The sequence below is a fragment of the Lethenteron reissneri genome, chromosome 19 (genome assembly GCF_015708825.2).
Source record: "Lethenteron reissneri isolate LAM-NWPU_2019-01 chromosome 19, ASM1570882v1, whole genome shotgun sequence".
Taxonomy (NCBI): domain Eukaryota; kingdom Metazoa; phylum Chordata; class Hyperoartia; order Petromyzontiformes; family Petromyzontidae; genus Lethenteron; species Lethenteron reissneri.
In genome coordinates, this window is record NC_083797.1 from 6,112,003 (window position 1) to 6,132,967 (window position 20,965).

Genomic DNA, 20,965 nt, shown 5'->3' on the forward strand with positions numbered 1-20,965 from the left:
GCTGTGGACCAATCAGTTTCAAAGAAAATGCATATATTATATTCTCAGAGAATGTTTTTTTTTTGCATGTTCACCTACAAGTAACGTGTGGTTAATGCAGTGACAGGATTCCTTGCAAAAGGTTTCTGTTGGGTGCTTAAACATCTTAGCACAGCTGTTTCATTGCCAGAAAGGGTAAAAGCTATTCTTATATTTCGATTGCTGGCAAGAGGGGTCCCATAGTATCGAACAAGGGTGTTCATCTGCTCGGTAATTTGTTGATTGTTTTACATTTGGGGCGAGCAGAAATTCGCATGTAACTTCACATGATGTGACACAATGCAAGCATCGCTTACAGCCTTTTCAGCGAGCTGAGCTGAGAAAAGGTCCCGGAAGGAATCTTTGCCAGTCGGTTGTTGTGCAAAAACCTGTACACGAAAAAAAAATGCATTCAACTAGAACGCTGAACACGCAAACACATCAGCCATGGCATTCATAGATTTAAGCGTGAACAATATATAAATTATAATTATTTTACGAAATATAAGCATATCATCGAACATGGCATGCATGTAATGTCTTGTTTTGGCCTTACGAGTGTGTTGGGTTATTTAAAGGATAGAGGTACAGCCCTGCAATTGCTTGCTCACGCCACTGATAGTGGAGGGGCATCCACTTGAGGGAGTGATAGAGGGGCCTTATTGGAGCCCTTATAGAGGATATTTGGCCTACTCTTCCACGTTGACCAGACGCTTTGGAAGAGGTGAGAGTACGCACACTTTACCCCACCACAGGAGACCTGCCGATTGGCTAACGGGGGGATTTAAGAAATTTGCCCCATTGTTTCAATTGCCGTGCCTGGAGAATGCAATAAGACCAACCACCTCTGGATCGCAAGTCCAGTGTGCGAACCATTTAACCAGTGGCAGCGTCCCAATGTATCTATATGACGAGATGTAAATAAAAAAAGAACTTACCAACGACTTAATTACAACAAAAATCGTGATTACTTCTTTGCAACAGATCCAGTGTGTGCGTGCGGTCAAGACAGATATGGAAACTAAACTAACAACGAGGAGCTGTGGAATGATTCCAATGGCAAATTGAATATCGGAGAGTTAGCAATGCTCGCATGAGTGTTAAACACACATGCAAAGGAGGAGTATGAGTGGGAGCATCGGGCATCTGCATGCATGCTGAAGCAGCTGGTGTACATTAACATTGACAACGTATGAGGTGGACATGAAAAGCACACTTACAATCGCTCTAGTTTGGGTAGATGGCTAAAGGTGTCTGGTTCTAGAATCTCTATCTGGTTGAAGTGCATGTATCTGTCAAAAACAAGTGAGCAAATCGTCGGTGCGTTAGTAATTATGCACAGATTTGACATCAAGCTTAGTTACACACACACACACACAATAATACAACAAAGAGGGGACAAATGTTCGACATGCTGATAAAAAATAAGTGTTTAAAAGAATAACGGTCAACTAGCGCATTAAAATGTCATAATAATAATAAACATATCTGTATGCACTGTGGTTAGATATATCAATATGTTGCAAACAGACTCTAAACTACGTAAAATACATAATAAACTGAAAATTGTGTTTTTCTCATTACATTTGATTCTATGTTTTATTTATGGTTGCTCTTACTATTATTCGACAATAAGACTATTCTCATTAAATAGTATCTGAGAAGCATGACGATCTTCCAACATTGTGTATTTGTTTTTTTTTAAATACATCTTTCAAAAGAGAGAAAATAAACATTCAACCAAGTAATGATGAAACAGCCACAGAAAAAATATAATGTATGAAATTGATTACTATAAAAAAAATTGTTAGCTGTGCTCTGTCGATGCCAAATCGTGTAAGACTTTACATCTTGAGTGTTTCTTTGGTGGATAAAATGTGCACTGCTCTCTCTCTCTATGGTTCTGAGCTGGGGTCTGGACAAAGGAAATTTGGAAAAATGCAATCTCACTGTGACAAGCCCTTTTTAGGTTTGGGAATCCACATGGGGGATTCTACAGAGTTTTTTTGCATCGATGCTTAGGGGCATACCAAATGAAATGAGCAAAGCATATGCACACTTGTGGACTGAGATGAACCGATTGAAAATCTCATGCTCTTGTGACGTTTGCCATGATGAAACACAAGTGGCTATGACAGATGATAAAAGTTCGTAGCAAGGTAAATCTTTTACAATCAATAAGGTTTTTTTTAAATATATAAAACGGGTTACAGCACTTTGTCAATCCACTGATGGGCAGGGGGGGGGGGGGTGTTTGACCATATTTCACTACGCTGGTATATTTTAGATGTATTTTTATGCACAAAAAACACTAGTAAAAATACCGTTTGTAGTGCAGATTAAAAATAATATTACGTTGTAAAGGCCCAATAAAATTTTAATTGGTGGTTAAAATAATGCCATAACGTAATATGTAAGTCATACATATCTGCGATGAATGCAATGAAATATTAAAGAGTATAGATATAAAATAACTGAATTACACACATAGCTGTTGTGTAAGTCACTTAAATTGCCAAATGAGGGTGTTTTATAGAAAATGCTGGCTGTTAACAGCATTGACAATCAGTGTTAAAACATGTGGCTACTGGGAAGCAGCTAAGAAGGTATTTAAAATGTATTTGTGGTATCCATTAAGGGGAGAAAACACATCGCGACAATAAGTGATTCCACTGCCATTGTACCATGACATAAACATTTTTGTCTTCGTTTTGTACTTTATATATTTACGTTTTTTGTATTTGTCCTGAACATAGGCTTCCCTTGACAAATTCACTTTCGGTCAGAATGAGCTCTTACCTGCATTTAACGGACTACGATTACATCGCTTGTAATAAATGCCATTCCTCTATTTACTTCTTCATTGGATGGAGAAGTAGCGCAGTGGGTTGAATGCACTGCCCTATGAAGCCGGTAATCTGGGTTCAACTCCCAGCCGTGGCTAACTTCAGGTGTGAGTGATATCTGAACTGCTCCTCGGATTCATCTTCTTGGTTCTTTCGGTAAAGTCACGTAGAATGGAAATAATAAAATAATAAAAATTAAACATAATAAAATAATTCTCACGACGTTTCGGCCACAACGCAAGCAGCCGTCCTCAGGTGAAGAACAGGTCTGTCGAGAAGACAGAGTCTGAATGAAACAACCCCAGGCCTGGAGCGTCTATTTAAGCTGGGTTGGAGGGGGAAGAGCGCCTTGACAAAAGACCTGTTCTCCACCTGAGGACAGCTGCTTGCGTTGTGGCCGAAACGTCGTGAGAATTATTTTATTATGTTTTATTATTTTATTATTTCCATTCTACATGACTTTACTGAAAGAACCAAGAAGATGAATCCCTGCAGTCACAAAAGCTTTAAATCGAAATTTATGCTCCTCGGATCTCACGTCACAAACCCATACAGACGCGTGGTGACGTATGATCAAGGCCACTCCCATGACGGACGTGGCAAGGGGAGACCTTCATCCAATCATGGGATGACAAAGGGCTGGAAATCTAATTCATAGATTGTCATCACTTATTTATATATTTTTAAGACATTTTCCCAAATATGCACATTTTACTAGAGACAAAATCTTCACGACATTTTCAGACAAAAGTGCATAAACATTCTGTTGTTCGTCAAAAAGTCATTACATCCGCTCCTGCCAATCTCCCCAAAACCACACATTCCCTGTGGAATATGTAACCATGTGGAACATATACCCAAGCAGATTATAGCAATTACCGCAATTGCTGCCTCTGCGGAACATTAATATTCACTGCGGTTTTTTTTTTCAGTTTAAGATTTTTTACAATCAAACAAATTACGACTTATTAGTTTGATATATCTCCAACGACTTCCGTAACATGATCAGATTAAACATTCGCCAAATTGTTCCGTCTTGTACAGAGACATGTCACGGAAATCCATGCTGTCAAGACAACTGATTCGAGAGAAAAAAACACACAATTACAAGTGTACACAAGCATACACAGGCGTACGCGTCATACGCTGTATTAAACTCAATTATTGTTGCTGTTGATTTTAATCACACATTTGCACGGACGGTGACTTGTTGTGGTGCATGGATGTAACCAGGTGAGGCATCAAAGCCACTGTTGTTATTCATACTCACAGCTGCTCCAGAGAGCCGAGTCCATTGAATGCGTGACGATCAATGGAGGAGATTTCATTTTTGTACAGATATCTGGGGCGGGCAGGAGAGTGAGCAGTGGAAAAGTGGTTAGCACATTGTGTCGTTGTGTTTGATTACTGGTCACGGTTTAATCTCAGTGGCAAGCGATTTCCTAACCGATGCTAGGCCTACATTTAAAGAAGTATTACACTTATGAGTGTGGTGAAGTATGATCAAAAACCTCTATGATGGTCACGGGCCTGGGTTAGGCCTTCATCCAGCAGTAGATGAACAATAAGCTGGACATTATTTGGAAAGAAAAACAAACACTCAACGTAACCTTAATATTTGTGAAGCCAAAGCAATGGTTGGTTAAGCCAAAATGTACTTGTAACTGAAGACAGAATGTCATGTTTTGTATGGACATTACATTTACTTGGGAATCTTGCATGACAAACGACGTTGGCTGAGTGCAGAGTAATCAAAACATTTATGTTTTTTAGGAGCATAATAGGTTTTAAATAAGAACAATCTCACACGTCATATATATTGCTGATCATAATGCAGTATTTTTTTTATGAACACGTTTAAATCGAAAAAAAAATGCTAAAGTGTGGACAAGGAGAAAAATAATGAACAGCTTAGGTTTCTCTGCCCAACATGACTCCAGTTATTACCCTAAAAACATAAACAGTGCAAGTGAATGTGATATGGGGCAGGGTTCTTTATAGTGGCTGTTTAACACAATTGTAGGGCTGGAGACAAAAACGCTAAAACGTGAAAGTTTACAAGTGACAATTGCCTATTTGTAAACGTATTTCGTTTTTTTTTATCAACATGCACGGGGATATTTTCATGGAGCTTCAACCTTATCTTACCCACGCATGTCAGCGTAAACACACAACATGAAAATAAAGCCGGCTACTTCGTTTTGGCTGGCCCGAATGGAATGTTCAGCAAATGTATGAAACAACAGCAAACATTTAGAACTGAGATACACATTCCCATGATGTATCTGCAAGAGTAAAGTAAACAAACAAATTGTTGACATTCTTGGAGGCCAGTGGCAGCGATTACAAGATTATTTACCAATGTTTAACAATGTGCAAGACCTTCTTACAGATATTTGAGATTCTCCAAATCCTCGAAGGCTCCTCTGGGGATTCTTTTTATCTGGTTGTTGTTGATTAACCTGCAATAAAACAACATCGAGAAAACACAAGTAAGAAGAGCCTAATAGCGATAAAGAAATCCTGGAAAAGTTACTTTTACATTCTTATGGTTTCACCCTTCCCCCGGCACCCAAGAAATATGCAATACAGTAGTTAATATGCTCAAGGCATTTCCTGGTTACTTCTTGGTAAGTTCAGGGATGACGCTGTGGTGTAATGGTTAGCATACTTGTGTGGGCGCCACGGCGGCGAGATTCTAACTACCTCGCCTGGTATACGGGAGGTCGTGGGTTCAATGCTGACCCTGGTGCCCGAATATTTGTAGTTTGCATGTTCTCCCCGTGGTCACGTGGATTTTTCTCCGGCTCCTCCGGAGAATACATTTTCACATAAGCCACTTTGTTGAGCTATCATTTGTGGCCAGGTTGCTTCTGTTAAAGAGCTACATAGCTCAGTGGTTCTTACCTGGAAAAATAAAACAAAATGCTTTTGGTTTTTATACTGGACCTGTAATCCAGAGGTCACCGGTTTGATCTCTCGCGTGACGGTTAAAACAAAAAAATCTTAACCCCCCACCCCAGCCTCTATCCACCCAAAAGTATAAACTAAAACTCTGTGTCAACATTTTTTTTATTTTACCAGGTAAGGCCCCCAACTTGAGCTATGTAGCTCTTTTTCAGAAGCGACTTGGCCACAAATGATTGCTCAACGAAGTGGCTTATCACGTGGAAATGTATTGCAGCCAAATACTCTAACCGCTACGTTGATTCTAAATGTGGAGGGAAAAACCTGAGGACCTGGAGAAAAATCAACGCGACCAATGGATGGAACATGCAAACTTCTAATTTCCAGGCGTCAGGGTTGGGATTGAAACCACAACCTCCTGTATACCAGGCGAGGCAGTTTACATCTCACCACTGTGGCCAGTATAAATGAGCATACCAGAGGAAGGTGATCGACAGATCGCGTGCGGTAGGGCAAAGTGTGGGTACTTCCACCTCTGTCCAATACATCTGGTGAGCGTGGAAGAGTAGACCAATTACCAAATCCAGAGGGGTCTCTCTCGAGCTCCCTCTAGTGGAGGCCCTTCTCCCAGCAGTTGCACGAGTAAAACATATCAGGGCTGCATCTTCACCACGAAGATGTCTGTCCAGTGTGGAAGAGTAGACCAAAATACCCTCTGACAGGGGCTCTCTAGACCTCCCTCTAGCGGAGGCCATTCTGCCAGCAGTGACGTGAGCAATTGCAGCGCTGCACATTCACCATCTAGCAGTACGTGACATTGGGCAGAGTTGAAAACATTAATACTGGTAGGAACCTCCTGGTTACACCAGCCCACAGGGGATTATTGTGTCCGTCCGTCATGCAGGGAGGGGCTGGGTGGGGAGGGGCTGGGTGGGGAGGGGGAGGGTGGGGAGGGGCTGGGTGGGGAGGGGCTGGGTGGGGGGTGGGGATTGGTGGGGAGGGGCTGGTCACCCCGTGGTGCCCTTATAAAACTCAACGTTTAACCCACTCACGCCGGCTTGTGCCCGCCCTCACAGTCGGCCATATTTGCGGAATACACCACGCCGCCGTTGACCCTGGCCATTGACCGAGCAACCCAACGTACCTACCAGCTCCCTCCGCAGGAATGTGTTACATTAGCTCAACATAATCACATTCCATCATATCAACACGCCGAGGTCGGAATGTTTGTGCACTTTGTATCTCGTGGGAGTGTCTGTTACTCGGCAGATATATTTTTTTTTACGTCTTACCAGATTTTTTAGAAACATTTACGCCGCCGTCTGACAAACCTCACTCGGATTTGGGTTTGCTAATAAAAAGGCATTTGTTACGTGGATAAAATCGGAAAAAGGGACAAAGCAAAATAGCCCGCATTTGCCAATGTTGCTTTAATCAAGAATCTTTATTTCATGTGCGATGAAACATGGAGAAAAATAAAGACGTGTTATTTTAATGTTTCACCTTCTCTGCAACATTACGAATTGGCCAAAGTATAGTGGAAACTCGAGAAAGCTATTGTTAGGTGCTTCCGTTGAAGAGCCGCAACGTCTCGAACATTCCACGCCGACTTTATTAAACCCATTTTCAAAAACAAGCAATGGAACTTCTTCAAGAAATGCTGAGGATCAGAACTTAAAAGTGCACAACTTAACCACTGCAGTTCGATTATCATCCAACACCGTATTATATATAGATGGTAAAGATAAAGGTGCAGCCCTGCAATTGTTTTCTCACAGCATTGCTGGCGAAGCGGCCTGCACGAGAGGGAGCTTGAGAGAGCACATCTCGAGTGTGTTTGGCCTACTCTTCCACTCCGATCAGCTGTCTTGGAAGAGGCCAGGGTACCCACAATTTACCCCACTATACGGGAGCCTCCGTTTGACGAGGTCGTCCTTGAGAAATGTGACGTCACATCAAAATGCGCAACTTTAAATAAATATAGACAACACGTTCTACTTAATTAAATATACGTTTTAATAAATGTTTTCTCCTACAACATTAGAGTGCAGCGGCACATTAAATACGCACTACAATGACAATAGTTTAAAGCGATTTGAAGCATGTTTTTTTGTGGGGGGAGGGCAGAGCTTTGTGACGTCATATTTAAGGGGGGGGTCTGACTTTTTGTGACGCCGTGTGACGAAGGGGGGGGGGGGTCAAAAATCGTCCAAAATCGCGTGACGTCATTTATGGACGCCCCCGAAGACTAAACATCCGTACATTGTACTGCCGCAACTGCTGTTTACAACATCTCGCCCTCAAAAAAGCCACGTGACCTCTCCTTGTGCGCGTACTCTGACATCCTACAACGCCAAAAGTGAACACCTGTTGCCATTCAAGCAAGATGACAAAGTCTGCTTTGCTGGCTACAGCTGCAGCAGCAGCACGGCTATTTCAGGCTTGTCTACCCTCTGGATCACACGCGAGGCCACAAACGGGATCGAGGGAGGCGTTTACAGAGCCACCACACCTGCTTTTTTTCATGGGAGGCAATTCCCTCGGGGGCGTATCGGACAAGCCTGTGCTGTTCCAGCTACAGGAAAGGCTCAAACACCGCCTCCTGACTTGCCAGCTGTTGGCAATAGGACGCGCAAAGAAGCGGTGTGGTGGGGACGGGTTGTTTAGTCTTTAATGAATACAATAGATACATTATATAACATGTGCTACTGTTGTGCAATGGTCAGAACCCTGGCTTTGCAATGCAAAAGGCCACACTGGTTCAATAAATCTCCCAAGCACAACCAGTTGAAATAATGGAAGAGTTTCTGAAACGTCGATCAGCAATGTTGCAATGTGTTGGTGGTTGTGGTGGGGGGGTGTAAGAGTTTAGGGACTCCCACCTCTTTTAGCTTGGCATGGTAGGCCAATGTCCTGTCGGGGGAATAGGAAGAGCTCCTTCCGAAAGGGGCTTTTTCTCCCCAACGGTGGCATGAGCAAGCAATTACTCATGTAAATTGCAAGCAATTGGTCATGCACATGCTTGCAATTGGTTAATAAAATACATACACTATGTTATAGAAAACAAAAATACTGTTTAACATTTTGGTGTTTAATTTATGCACTGATCGTACAACACAAGCTGGATGCAGCTATATGTTGTCAACATGTATCCAGACGATGATTAACGTACGATGCAGAGAGGTTTACACAGATTGCACAATTACGGTGTCAACTTATTGCTGGTATATTTGCCAATGAGAAACAAACACAGCTGGGTGTAATTTGGCTTGCTATGTTGGTCTGCGATATGCATATTGCATTTCACATTCGCAACACACTGTTCAGCCAGCGGTAAGGCAATACGCTGCTAATAAAAACAGAATTCCATGGAAATATTTAAACAATTTGCAAGCAAAACTTTCACAAATACTTTGCAAGCGGCTCAGGTCAAATGGAAACAAATATAAGACAGCAACACGATTACAGCAAAGTAGAATGCTTACTTTTCCCACATAAATATACAGAATACTGTAATCAGTAATGTTATACTGGTACGAACCTCCTGGTTACACCAGCCCACAGGGGATTAATGTGTCCGTCGTGCAGGGAGTGGCTGGGTGGGGAGGGAAGGGCTGGGTGGGGAGGGGCTGGGTGGGGAGGGTGGGGAGGGGCTGGGTGGGGAGGGTGGGGCTGGGTGGGGAGGGGCTGGTCACCAGAGGTGTGGACTCGAGTCATGTGACTTGGACTCGAGTCAGACTCGAGTCATGAATTTGATGACTTCAGACTCGACTTGGACTTGCATAACAATGACTTTGTCCCACCTCTGCTGGTCACCCCGTGGTGCCCTTATAAAACTCAACGTTTAACCTACTCATGCCAGCTTGTGCCCGCCCTCACAGTCGGGTATATTTGCGGAATACACCACGCCACCGTTGACCCTGCAGGCCATTGACCGAGCAACCCAACGTTCCTAACAGCTCCCTCCGCAGGAATGTGTTTAACAAGCAGTTAGAACACTAGTCCTGGGTTATTCCCGATTATTTAAGCAGTTGTGACTAATGGTAAAACACAAAAATTATAACAAACAAAAAAGTCTCACCTTCCGTCAGCACTTGTGCTCCTGGACGGGACCATGACCTCACCGCTATCATCATGCGCATCACACTGGACGTGGCTTAAAGGAGGTTTCCTGCCTTCGGGGTGCCGGCTATTGAAGCAAACGCCAATTTCAAAAGGACCAAAATAATCAACTACAATAAGATCAGTTGATTAAATTGAGTTTTTCTTGTCAACTAATCAATTTAATGAACTCAATAATGTAATTATTAATCATCCCAGCTCTACAGCACACACCACGCCACAGCGGGTGGATGTTTTATCACACATATAGCAGCTCTTGTGATAAATAATAAAAACTTCAAGCACTGAGGGGCCCTACTCTTCTCGTTGTGCCGACATCTCTTCTCGCTACCTTGCTTTCTCCCACCTAACTCCTCAATTTGAAACAGGGTGCCCAGACCTTGCTCACAACCTTCCTAAGGTCATGAAACGTAAGAACTAATGTGTCTTGAATAGTGCTGTTTGTGACTGGCCGAGCGGTGGTTTTGGGCACATTGGGGCCTGCACTTAACGATCATAAAAACATATTATCCCCAACTCCACCCAAATGCTCCAACCGTCAACAAAAAAGCATGCAAAACCCCCTTTCATGCCCTCCATAGACAAAAAAACGCAATCTGTTTGGTGAACTGTCAACTGATTAATATCACAGCGTGAAAGCTCTTTGTAGTCGGCACCGCCAATATTTTCCTCTTGGCTGTTTTTATTTTTTAAGATTATTTTGAACTGATTTTGAATTGTGTGTGCTGCAACAAAACAACTTTGTACATGAACACGATGTAGAAATAATAAATGATAACGCTCATGCTGGTAATCGACAGCTTCTAGGCATCCAAAAATCACTCTGATCCAACAACAACAAAAAGCTGACAGGTAAACTATAGGGTAAAACAAATCTGCAAAAAGAATATTTGCAGGAGGAACGACCTGTGTTTACTGTTGTCTGCATTTTTTCTAGATTTTAGTCTAATTATAAATTGAGTTTGGAAGCAGTCTTTTCATTAAAGTGATGATGATGGAGATGATATTGAACACCATGCACGGTGCAGTGGCTACTCTTGACAATCTTTAAAAACAGGTAATAAAATACATGTTCAGACATGATGGTGATCATGATTAATCGACATTATCCATGATCGTAACATTCACAAATGCAGTATTTTGCAAGAGTGGCACAGTCGGTTTTTTTACAATCGGGTTTAATTGTCTTTTTATATTAAACCTGATCATCTGAGCTTGGGAGAAATCCGGTTTAATTGGTTCTAATTGCAGAACCACACTTCTCAACGATGGGCCTCATCCATTCCAAGCTAAGGAACTCACTGGCGCCCACGATTGTGGAGAAGCTCGTGTTCATCAAGACCAACCTGCCCGCCGCATTATGCCTACGACTACCCCGTGCCCGACGGCTTCGAGTACGATAGCAGCACCGACGAGGAAGCAGCCTAAGCCTATCAGAGTTTCGTATTCATTAAACCAGGTTTTAATTCCCCGAAATCGGGTTTAATTGTATTAAAGAAAAAACCCGATGCCTGCCGCTGGAAAAATCGGGTTTTTTCCACCCATGGTATTTTGCGAGTGTACTTGTTTATCCAGATACGTTTTGGTGTTTTGTTTTCTCAACTATAGCCAGACAAATCTAATTGACATGTCAATGTTAATTCAATATAATTAGGATTAATGCAAAGTGGGCAAGTCAGTGCCAAAGGAACCGCCAGATCTGTTTTGTAATGACCCTTTTCCACTGGCACATAGCAACTGTGCTAGTGTGGGCCCTCTCGGTACGGGGGCAGCTTTCCACTGGCTACTTGCTATTCCGAGCCAGAAATCAAACCTTACAACTATGGCCTTACAAGATATCTGAATCCGGCTCTGACCAAAGAATGGTCAAGGGTGGGGCGAGTTATTTTCACCGTATATTCTGTACATACAAACGTATGTATGCTTGCTCACGGCACTGCTGGTGGAAGGGCCTTCACTAGAGGGGCCCTCTAGAGTCCCTCGAGAGCAGGGGCCGCACACTTGCGGCTCTTCAAGGACTGCCTCGTGACCTTTTTACGGAGCAAATCAACACCGTGCACGACAAGACGTGCAACTTGCCAAGAGAATCATGGACGTATGTTGAGCTTCTTCCGCGCCGTGCGCAGCCACCCGGCATAATCGCAGGTGCGCAAACGCGACTAACGTGTCACGGTCAACAGCACGGCGGCGGTTTTGCTGCAGTGGCCCAAAAACGACATGGCGCCAGGCAGGGTTGGGTCTGCAGGCCCAAGACTCAGCTCGGCTGTGCCGTGGAAAAGAGGTGCAAAGTCTGCACACAGACCCGCGTGTGGGGGGGCCGTGGACACATTCACGAGCGTGGTTTGTTTAGGTTGAGCCCCATGGTAACGGGTAATGGAAACAAATCCACCGCCCACAAATTGCTTTTCCAGCCATATCCATACCTCGCTGACCCGCCAAAATAAAAGGCACGACTTTTCGGGAGAATAGCAATCCGTGACGATCACCAACAACAACAACAAAAAAGCTTTACCACTTCCAATTTCCGCCACCGAAGTTGAACCTTAGAATGGTGTGTAGGAAATTGTATTGATACTTAAATAAACTATTTTATAAACGTCTACTGTAATGGAACAGCACTGAACAAAGAGATGGCTTTTCTACAACTGTTAGTGAGAAGTGAAAACAATGCAAATCCAGTCACTGGTGGTGTGTATGAACATTTGGTCTCCCTTTCTTTTGATTTCGATGTTATCCTCCCAATTATGCGATCCATCTGGACACCCCTTGTCCCCTTCTGCTCTTTGAATTCTTCTGTCGCCTCCTACCCTTCTCTCTCCATCTCCTTACTGCCCCATAGCTTTCCTGTAAGTAGTACGACTCAGGAAAAACAGCGGGGTTGTTTTTCTCCATATTCTTGCCGATCACCCACAGACTATACTTTTGTCCTGTACTTTTGTTGAACATCAGAAAAGCAAATATGATTGAAAGTCACAACTATGTAAACAACTGCATTGTCTACAGCAAACTTTTAAAAGTACATTATAGGTAGCTCTACAACAAGTCATAAATCTTTGTGCTGCAAGGCACTGTTATAGTTGGCACGTGGTGCGAATTTCAATTTTTTCACCCCACCATTCACCCAGCCCCAAAGCTGTGTCCATTCACTCTCCATAGGCATCCCAAGGAAAGATCGGTTGTATTGAATGAACAAGAATACAGAAGACACTGCAAAGTAAAAACACAAATACCATTGATCTTTGTGTTGTGATTGGCACAACGTTGTTGGTACAGCAGGTAGAAGCAGCCACAGTGTGGTGTGGCATAAGAAATGCATGGCCAGGGGCTGGTTTTAAACACAGACAAGGAAATGTGGAGATCGAACCAGTATAGCAAGCCCCTAACAGTTGCCGGTGACAACTCTAACAGAGGCTTTCCCATATTTTTTTTAAAAATAATAATCCACTGAACTGTATTGAATGCTTTCCATTGTACGCCATGTTAGTGTGGCCTGGCATACACCAGTTGAATATGATGCCAGCAGCCGCAATACTCAAAGGATCACACCCACGTTTTGCAACTTACATACGTGGCATTTTTATTTTTTTAAGTACTATGCATTAAAGGCTATATATGAGGGCATTACACATTCATTTGTATTAATCTGACAAATATGAAATACAGCAGGCAAATACTCCGTTTTTTGTCGAAAGAAATATAGCGAGCTTCAATGTGCGTTTTCGCAATTGTGCTGTACAGCTCTCCGTTGTGCCGCGTGGCGTTTGGCACGATGTCAGACGTTTCACTCTATGTGCTGGGAGGTTCTTCAGGTAGCAAATGCGACAAAGTGTGCCGTACTTGGCCCTTCCCCTCTTCAACCATTATATATACGGAGTGGTAGCTCTTGTAATCTCTAATTTACTTGATACAGCTGTCGTGGCTGTGACGGTTCCACCTGAAGACGGAAGCTTGTGTTGCCTCCGAAACGTCGTGATTTTTATTGTTTTATTTTTTATTAATTTCATTTTTTACCTACGTGACTTTACCGAAAACACCTAAGAATATGAATCCTTGCAGTCACGTAAGCTTCAAATCTAGAAATTATAAATACCATTGGCTAGGCTACATCAAACACTGGCAGCAGACAGCAATGAAGACAATTTCAGGAGAAAGTCAAGAGGCTCCATTTAGTTCCTGGAAGAAGCTCCCAGCCAGAGGAGCGAAATCGCAGACATTGTGCCGAACATCAAGCGGGGCAACGGGGAAAACACATCGGTGAGCTGTCCAGAACAACTTCGCTAAAGAATATGTCTCCAGGCCTCATCAAACAGCATTAGCAGCTTTGGGTACTTACAAAGTGTTCAGATTTTTTAATCTCTTGAAAGCCCCTGCAGGAACTTCCTTCACTCTGTTGAAGCGCAAATCTCTGGAGGGGGGGGGGGGGTAGAGAGGGAGAAAGTAATAATCATAAGCATTAACAAGCAGGTATGGACATTGTGACCTTTAATGCAAAATTCAAAATCTAAAGGATATTTTATTCCACAGTACGCGCAATGTCTCTTTAAAGTGATGCCATTACAATGCGGTGAACATTTCATATACATTGCAAGTGAAAGACATGAATAGCCTAAAACGTACGCTTTTTTTCGTCCCTCAACACATTCATTCCCACGTGTTCCCTTGTGCATGACGTTTGAACAAAGCAGCACAAGGGGGCACGCAAGCAGCAAGCGGTTAAAAGGCCACAAAGATTGGAATCAAGGTGACTTTACCAACCCAGGCATAACCGAAGACACAAAAACTTCACAGGTCGTAGAATTAAAAAAAATGTAAGAACGATAGCGGCATGCGATAACAGAACTTTACCAAGTTGTGACTTGTGTCTAACTGAATTTTATCGACAACAGAACAAGGTAATTGAATCAATGAAAATTATGTGACCTGGGTTTGTTGTACGAGTATATATTGTTTGAGCAGTCTCTTATGAGTTACTGCCCCTTGCTGCCATGGTTCGCACACCGAATCTGAAATCCATAGATCGCCGGTTCAATTTGATCTTCCAGCACACAAGTTAAATTGGGCACACATCTTAATTCCCCACGCCTCTGTCCACGCAGCGGTATAACGTTTGTACGACCACATTAGCCAACCTGTGGTTGCGTGCAGTAAAGTGTGGGTACTTCCATCTCTCTCAGGACATATGACGACTGTGGAAGAGTAGGCCATATTCTCCCTAGAACTCATTCTAGTGGAGGGCCTTCCACCGGCATTGGCATGAAAAAAGTAAATTCAGAGCCGCACCTTTACTTTAAACTCTCTCATTAGAATCGTGTTCATGAGTCAGGTTAAACAGAGATGCAATGCGATGTGGAGTTGCACTTCAATCAACTGTATTCAAAGTCATGAAAGACATCAAATAATGTTTACGGCATTGATGAAGTGACTGCAGACTTTACGGGGGTGAAAATTCTGTAAGAGGATTTTTTTTTGTTACGAGCATTACTCAAAGAAAACATGCCCTTCAATACGCGAAACCACATATCTCTGTTAAATCGAATGCCATCATTAAGGCCATTGCTGTCTTTTTAGATGTAAAATACGTGATGTTAACCATCAGCTTTGGAAACATCAAGTTTGGAAACACACAAGCACCACAAATGCCACGAGCTCCACACACATTTCCTTCACGGGTTTTTTTTTATTGAGTGTACACCAAGCACGGAATGGTCAATTACGAAGTACAGAGCAAGTAAACGAGATCGAGAGATTCGGTTTTCAGTGATAAGACTGCAATTGTATAAAAACTGAATAAAATTCGCCACGCTCATCATGAACCTCGACCTATATCAACAACAAAAACTGAATAAGAGGCTTAATTTTTTTGGGCAATGGTCATTCTTTGAATAACCATTCAGCATCATCAGCCATGATCGATCAACTGCTGGATGAATTAAGGTTTTCCCCGAACCGCAGCCGCCTCTCATGATCCCGCGATGCAACAATCCAGCCAGCAACCTGCACATGAGCTGATTTCATCCTCTGTGAATAACCACGAGCCTTTGATCATCTTTTCTGATGAAGGCCAGTGTTTATAACAAATGCGTTCACTTTCATTTTAGTTTACTCGTGGTTCAACAACTCACGAGCTATACGAACAAACAGAATAAACTTTGACCATGAAATCAAATAAAACCCATTTGACTTTCCAATAAGACTGAATCTAGGATGACTGCAGCCCCGCTGTGGCATGGTTCCAGCTATTCAATCTTTCGAATTATGTACAGTGTAATTATTTTCAAAATGGTGTTTCAATTTTTAATAAAGGTAAAAGCTGCTAAAGGCACAGCCCTGCAAATGCTTGCTAACGGCACTGCTGGTGGAAGGACCTTCACTCATGGGGCCTGTAGAGTTCCTCTAGATCAGGGGTCGAAAACGTGTGGCTCTTCGAGGACTGCCTCGTGACATTATTTATTAAGGATCACCACCGTCTCGTATTCACATGGCATTGCGGCTCTTGAAATAGAGTTTTTTTTTAATCCTTTATATTAAGTTCACTTGCTTGCTTAGGACCGTGCAAATCTTTCGGTCGTGTTTTAACCCACTTCCCTTGATCCAATCGAGCTGACATTTTGCACACAGACTCGTTGTGCGTGACAATGCATTTTCGTGAAAACATTTTTTCCAAAATTTTACACTGTTTAGGGAAACATTTTTTTAATATTTAATTACCAATTGTTTAATGCTGACAGACAATCATCTGACCCATAGGTGGCAGCCATCTCAAGCCAGAGGACGAGAGGACTCTAGCCGCCCCGATGCCACGCATATAAAGGATTTATAGTGAAAAACTTTGTTTTTACGGGTTAATTTTTTCCGAATTAGAAAACAATGGCTCTTCTTGTTAGTTTGGTTGCCGACCTCTGCTCTCGATAGTATTCACCTCCTCTGCCATGCTGGGAAGAGGTCTTTGAAGATGTGGAAGTACCCGTACTTTTACCCCGTCACAAACAACCTGCTTATTAACTAATCGCAGTATAAACACTTTTACCGCTGGAGGTGGGAGGATTTAAGAGAATTGCCCGTTGTTTCAACTGCAGCGCAAAGAGACCGAATCGAATCAGGATCCGCTTGATTCCAGGTGCAATGCACGGACCATTGCCCAACGGCAGCACTCCCCAAACTTAAATATAACCTCTTTGATGGAAGCTAATCCTAAGGTTTAATTGCTAGGCCTTGATAGCCCTCGTCCCTTTGCCTGGTGGTGTTTCAGTGCACGTGCAACGTCAAAGTCCAGGGTTTGGTTTTCCTGTTTTTCACATTAGTGACAGCTCGTTAGAATGTAATATAATTCTAGATTTGAAGCTTTCGTGACTGCAAGGATTCATACTCTTAGTTCTTTCGGTAAAGTCACGTAGGTAAAAAATGAAATTAATAAAAATAAAACAATAAAAATCACGACGTTTCGGAGGCAACACAAGTCTCCGTCATCAGGTGGGACCGTCACAGCCAGATGCAGAATGTAATATCCCATTTGGCATTGCAACCGCAAAGGCCTCGTTACACATGGGAGTGTGCTGTGTGAAGGATGTCTTGCAAAATATGTAATAACAGTCATGCATTACTCCTTTGCGTGATATACTAATGAGAACATTACCTCGATTATACATACTTCATGCTCACCTCAAAATGGCTTCTGACACATATGAGACATTTATTTCGCAGATTATTAGTTTGAAAAGTTAGCTGTCAAAATGTGAGGGTTTTTTTTTTCGTTACAATTTTGACTAGTTTAATTAATCCCATGCAGGGATGTATGACTGTAAATGTCAAAGAAGCAGTCAAATAAATTTTAGAATTGCTTCATAAGTTTGGAATGAATTATAGATTTTAATTTACCTTTAATGCAGACATATTTCCATATTATTAGTAGAGACAAGCCTTCAAACTAAGCCTCGAATGAAGATGGTGAACTTTTTTTAATCACCTTACCCTCAAAATGTCTCGATCACACCACATGCATTCTGTTTGAACTCAATGTTACCTTGGCCAGAAAAAATGTCCAATCGATATAACTGCTCAACCCGAGATATTAACACTTTTTAAACTTGCATTGCCTTTGTCGTGTTCGCCTTTTGGCATTCTCTGGTCTAACACTAGTTCGACAAGGCCATAAAGAAGGCTGTCTCTGGTGTAGGCCAATACGTTGCAAACACAATGCCCATATATTACCAGAGCATGTTGTTTGTATGTTTTACCACAGGGATGTGTGGTTAATGCAGATGTGATGCCTTACTATAGGTATTTATTTGGTACTCTTAGGTTTTTTCGGTAAAGTCACGTAGGAAAATAATAATAATAAAATAATAATAAATGAAATTAGCTCAATTTGTCCAAATAATTATTATTTTATTATTATTTTTTCCCGATGTGACTTTACCGAAAAAAACCTAAGAGTATGAATCCTTGCAGTCACGAAAGCTTCAAATCTATTTATTTGGTGTTTGATTGCCACAAAGGGTGAAGCCTATTCTTATTCTTTCATCATTTTGATTCTGGAAAAAAAAAGATCCCATAGATATTACTTGGCTCTTTGCTATCCGTACGACATTCACACATATCCACTCAATAAAAGTGTCAACTCTACACAAAACGAAAATCCTTTGAAGTTTACACTTTTCACCGTTGTGCAGACTTTAACCCACATCATGTATTGTCTCTCACACTTTGATAGTGGAATTACGTTGGCATAGCACAACCTCCAAGTCTTAACATATTCCAAGTTCAAATACTTCCTACAAAAATTAAACTGTCACTTCGGATTTTTGTTCATTTAAATACACGCATGGCTGGCACTCAGGGATACACATGGGTCATCGTCTATATAACGCATGCCGAGTGAAATTACATGTTTCATTCGGCATTTAAAATGCAATGTTTTCGATTTCCACAAATATTTGTGGTCAAAGTTGCAAAACGGGATGGGCGATAACACATACTCAATGAAAACAAGAACACGTGCACGTGATGACATAAGTGACATCATCACTGTAAGCATTACTGATAGACATGATATATTTTGCCACAGTGTTATGTCATGCAATCCACAGGGACTTGGTGATCACTGCTATTTTGTATTTGTTTCAACATAATTCATGGTGAAGGCTAACATCATTGACGAGCTGAGGCTAAATGTCAATAGCTACAATACCAATATTGTGTTTTCATATATAATTAATTCATGGCCAAGGCTAACATCAGTGACGAGTAAATTCTAGACCAGTCCTGCACATCCTCTGTTACCAACCTACGTGGTGAAGTATAGGAAAACAATCTCCTCGACTAGCACATGCAACAGCGAGGCTGACAATGGACTTCACGTGTTTCGGTCTTGTTATGCACGTATTTAATTTCACAAACAAATGTAACTTGCTACGTTGGCAAAAATCACGCAACGTAATTTTTAGTCGAGAATGTGGTTTATTTGGAGTACTTAGGTCACATTTCATGGCTCTGTAAGATTCCAAGCCAAAGCGTCACATTCCACTTTTCTTACTGGCAGCAGGTGGCTGGCAGGCAATGAACAGTAATCAATTATTAAACGTATGGAGGAAGTACAAAATATGTAAGCACCCCACATTAAACAACAGCCTACACGTTTGAAACTGATTATTCAGTGATGCCGCACATGGGAAGTGGAGCACAAGCACAATTAACAACAACAAAACTCACACTCGTCAACAACGCTGCTTTAAAGTAAGAAAACATGCAATGTGTGCTTTGAAGAAGGGCCCTTAACCAAAATGTCGCTGATTATATATTTTTAAATCCTTTATATTAAGTTCGCTTGCTTGCTTGCTTGCGTGCTTGCGTGCTTGCTTGCTTACGACCGTGCAAATCTTTAGGTCGTTTTTTAACCCACTTCCCGTGATCCAATCGAGCTGACATTTTGCACACAGACTCGTTGTGCGAGACAATTAATGTTCGTGAAAATTTTTTTCCAAAATTTTACACTGTTTAGGGAAAACAAATTAAATATTTCATTACCAATTGCTTAATACTGGCAGACAATCATCTGACCCATAGGTGGCAGCCATCTCAAGCCAGAGGACGAGAGGACTCTAGCCGCCACGCATATAAAGGATTTATAGTGAAAAACTTTGTTTTTACGGGTTATACTTATTATTCTTTTAATGCAGTCTTGTTGATGAGTCTTGAGTCTATTTTTACACATTTTTTTTCTATTTCAATTAATTTACCTACTCATCTACTAATATAATTTCCCCCTTAAATGTTACACTTTTTGTAATTAAAAAAACAATGTAATAAACCTGAGTGCTACTACACTGATGTCAGTAAACAGGTCATTTTATGAATAATGAAAGCAAAATGTACACGTAATACTTATTTTGGGCTGCCTGTACTGTAAATAAAAACTGCATCTCTGCAACATACGCGGGCTGCATTATCTTGCGATCATTGTGTTACATAATTTACCAAAAGTGTATTCTGGTACCACAAGTTGTCCTACCCGATAATTTCCAAGCCAGGTGGAACGAGCTAATCTGTTTCAATTTTCCCCACACTGTTTTTCTTTTAAACTGCTCTCCCGTTTAGACTCATTTTAACTGCTTGCAATTACAACATGCGCGCTAATGGAAAACAGCACGAGGCAAGTGCAGTTTTGTTAAGAAAGCAGCTTTAAGCATTGACACAATTAAAGCTGCTTTCGTAAGTAAGCCGTTAAAATGGTACCGCTGCAAAAACACATATCAATCAGTACACCTGTTTCTGTTTTCCTTACAATTGGATTGTCGCCTTCGCCAAAAGCTGCTTTTTAACCATGATCCTTAAAGCAAATGCCACACCGCATGCTGCACAGAAATGCCATAAAAGAGTAGCCACAAGCCCATCAATTATTCTGACGGGAAGTCACGCACTGCTTTTCCATTCACAACCTTACAAACTTGATTTCCCGTGAATGAAAATTTAACATGCATCGGAGGGCCATTGTTAAATAATGCATTTTGTGTTCAACGCCATACGGCTGCCTTCTTTCAAAGTAACTTGGAAAACATGGGGAAAAAAGACGTCGA

General features: G+C 41.8%; 1 protein-coding gene across 2 annotated transcripts in view; it reads right to left on the reverse strand.

Annotated features, from left to right (window-relative positions):
• LOC133344202 (peroxidasin homolog) overlaps window positions 1-20,965 on the reverse strand; it is a 65,158-nt gene that overhangs the window by 35,578 nt on the left and 8,615 nt on the right. The window contains exons 2-6 of one of the 2 annotated variants that reach the window (XM_061554242.1): window positions 14,227-14,298; window positions 5,255-5,326; window positions 4,135-4,206; window positions 1,239-1,310; window positions 336-407 (exon numbers count right to left, since the gene is read on the reverse strand). In XM_061554242.1, the coding sequence (XP_061410226.1) occupies window positions 336-407; window positions 1,239-1,310; window positions 4,135-4,206; window positions 5,255-5,326; window positions 14,227-14,298 (360 nt within the window). The remainder of the gene's footprint in view (window positions 1-335; window positions 408-1,238; window positions 1,311-4,134; window positions 4,207-5,254; window positions 5,327-14,226; window positions 14,299-20,965) is intronic. The other variant, XM_061554243.1, reaches the window with a different exon arrangement.